This window comes from Aegilops tauschii, chromosome 1 (assembly GCF_002575655.3).
Source record: "Aegilops tauschii subsp. strangulata cultivar AL8/78 chromosome 1, Aet v6.0, whole genome shotgun sequence".
Lineage (NCBI taxonomy): Eukaryota > Viridiplantae > Streptophyta > Magnoliopsida > Poales > Poaceae > Aegilops > Aegilops tauschii.
The window spans coordinates 310,814,809-310,816,929 of NC_053035.3; the positions used below are offsets into that span (position 1 = coordinate 310,814,809).

The window sequence follows — 2,121 nt, forward strand, 5'->3', positions numbered from 1 at the left end:
ACTTGTCGGGCCTCGGTTTTGTCCATGGGGAGCACTTCGCTCTCCAAGAAGGCGAGGATTGATTGGGCCCATGACGAAGCCGTTACCACTGTGAGGACGACCACTTGGACTGGATCCAGGGTGGCAGCCCCCGGGTCGGAGCCGGCAGCCCCCAGGCCGGGATCGGCGGCCCCCGGGACAATGACTCCTGTGGCCGGGGTTGTCATGGTGGCTGGCGGAGCTGGGACGGTAGCCCCCGAGGCCGGGACTGTAGCCCTCGCGCTTGGGCCGATATCTCTAGGGTTGGGTGGGGGTGACGCGGGGTCATCCCGGACGAAGATGGACTCGGAGTTGGGGACGGCCTTATGGACGTCTTCCGCAGGTGCTCGAGGGAGAGGCCGAGGGGATTGCCTACCGGCTAGAACTTATCATGGCCAGCGCATCGGCGGCCTCGTTGTGTGCGCGGGGGACATGGAGCAACTCACAGCCGTCGAAGTTGCCTAAAAGCTGCTGGACCAAGAAGCAATAGCTGGACATGTTGACGTCTCGGGTGTCCCATTCGCCGGAGGTCTGCTGCACCACCAAATCCGAGTCACCGTAGTAGAGGATGCGCCAGATACCAAGCTCTTTAGCTAGCCAAAGGCCGCGCATGAGGGATTCATACTCGGCAACATTGTTGGATGCGGCAAAGTGGATTTGCAGCGCGTAGCGCAGCCGGTTGCCCTTCGGGGAAGATAACATGATGCCGGCTCCTAAGTCGGATCGCATCTTGGAGTCATCAAAGTGCACGCGCTTGTCGGCGTCCTGGGAACGGGGCTCCCCAGACTTGCCTACCTGCGGCCCATGGCGTGGCTCCACTAGTGGCCCTGTACGGCCCATCTTCACCAGCAAACACTCAAGACCCTCGGGAGGGGCCAAGCCTCGTGAGGCGGACGACACAAGACCTCCTCGGGGGTGGCCTCACCAGGCTGGCTCACGAGGAGCGGAGAGATCAAGGCAAGGGGTACCTCGCGAGGTTCCTGTGACGTAAGCCATGACGACCGGGGCCAGGCGGGCGTCATCATGCACAGTGTCCTCGTTTCCTCTTTGGTGCTAAAGAGGCAAGCGCAGGCGAGGAGTCTCGAGGCATCAGGCAAAGGTTGCCATATCGGTGCAACGAGACCAAGACCAGCAGGACGGCAAGACGGAGGTCACCGTGGAGCCCAATACGGCGTCACCACCAGAGCCTTTGGCAGGCGAAGACCACCTTTATTCAGGATAACTTGTACTAGTTGTCTCCCTTCGAATTTGGCCGTTGTGGATCCCTTCCCGCCTAACATTTGGGGAGAGGACCAGGGCCTCTATAAATAGGACTAGCTACCACCGTAGGAGGCATCTCATCGGATCTAGGATAGGAGCCATTCCATCCATAGCCACCACACAAGCTCACCAAACACAAGAGCACCTCTCCTCGGGAGGCTGTTCTTCCCTTATAACGGTTCATCCTCAGCCCAAGAGGCAATCCACCACACCACACTGGAGTAGGGTATTACACCACATCGGTGGCCCGAACCAGTATAAACTCTCGTGTCTCTCGTTCTATGGGTTCGTCGGGCTAGGCCTTGCGATCGTTGTGAGAGCGAGCTAGGGAGAGAGAGATCTTTGTGCGCACCCCAGTGTTCGAACCTCAAGGGTTTTGCCGGAACCCAAAATCTGACATTTGGTGTGCTAGGTAGGGGTGCGCCGGAGCTCTCCTTCTGCTGATCCACGTTCCACCGCAGCCAGGTCAGACGCGCGTCGGGCCCGCGCCGAGCGCCGGGCCGCCCTCGCCGCCCGCGTCGCTCAGACAGCTCCTGTCGGCGGGCCTCCCCGTCGTTCAATGTTGCCCGCCGCCGACGCCGCCACCGGCACGGCGGGAAACGAGCAGCAGGCGTCCTCACTGCACCCCTCTATGCGGCGGGATGGCCGCACCGCCACTCCGTCGCTGACCCCGGCCGGCTCATCGTCTCACGCTCGTCGCGCTCCTACGGACGTGCAGGCTGCGCTGCTCATGGCACGCGAGCTCCTGCGCTACAGCCTGGTCGACGACCTGTATGAGGACTGGTTGGACCGCATCACCGAGCTCGTCAGCACCGCAGGGGGGCTCCCCCGTGCTACCTCTTG

At 61.8% G+C, this 2,121-nt stretch overlaps 1 protein-coding gene across 1 annotated transcript; it reads right to left on the bottom strand.

Annotated features, from left to right (window-relative positions):
* Positions 1 to 390: 390 nt before the first annotated feature.
* LOC141030251 (uncharacterized) lies at positions 391 to 747 on the bottom strand. The gene has a single exon (XM_073506160.1). It carries the CDS (start codon positions 745 to 747, stop codon positions 391 to 393), a length of 357 nt encoding a protein of 118 aa, XP_073362261.1.
* Positions 748 to 2,121: the final 1,374 nt, after the last annotated feature.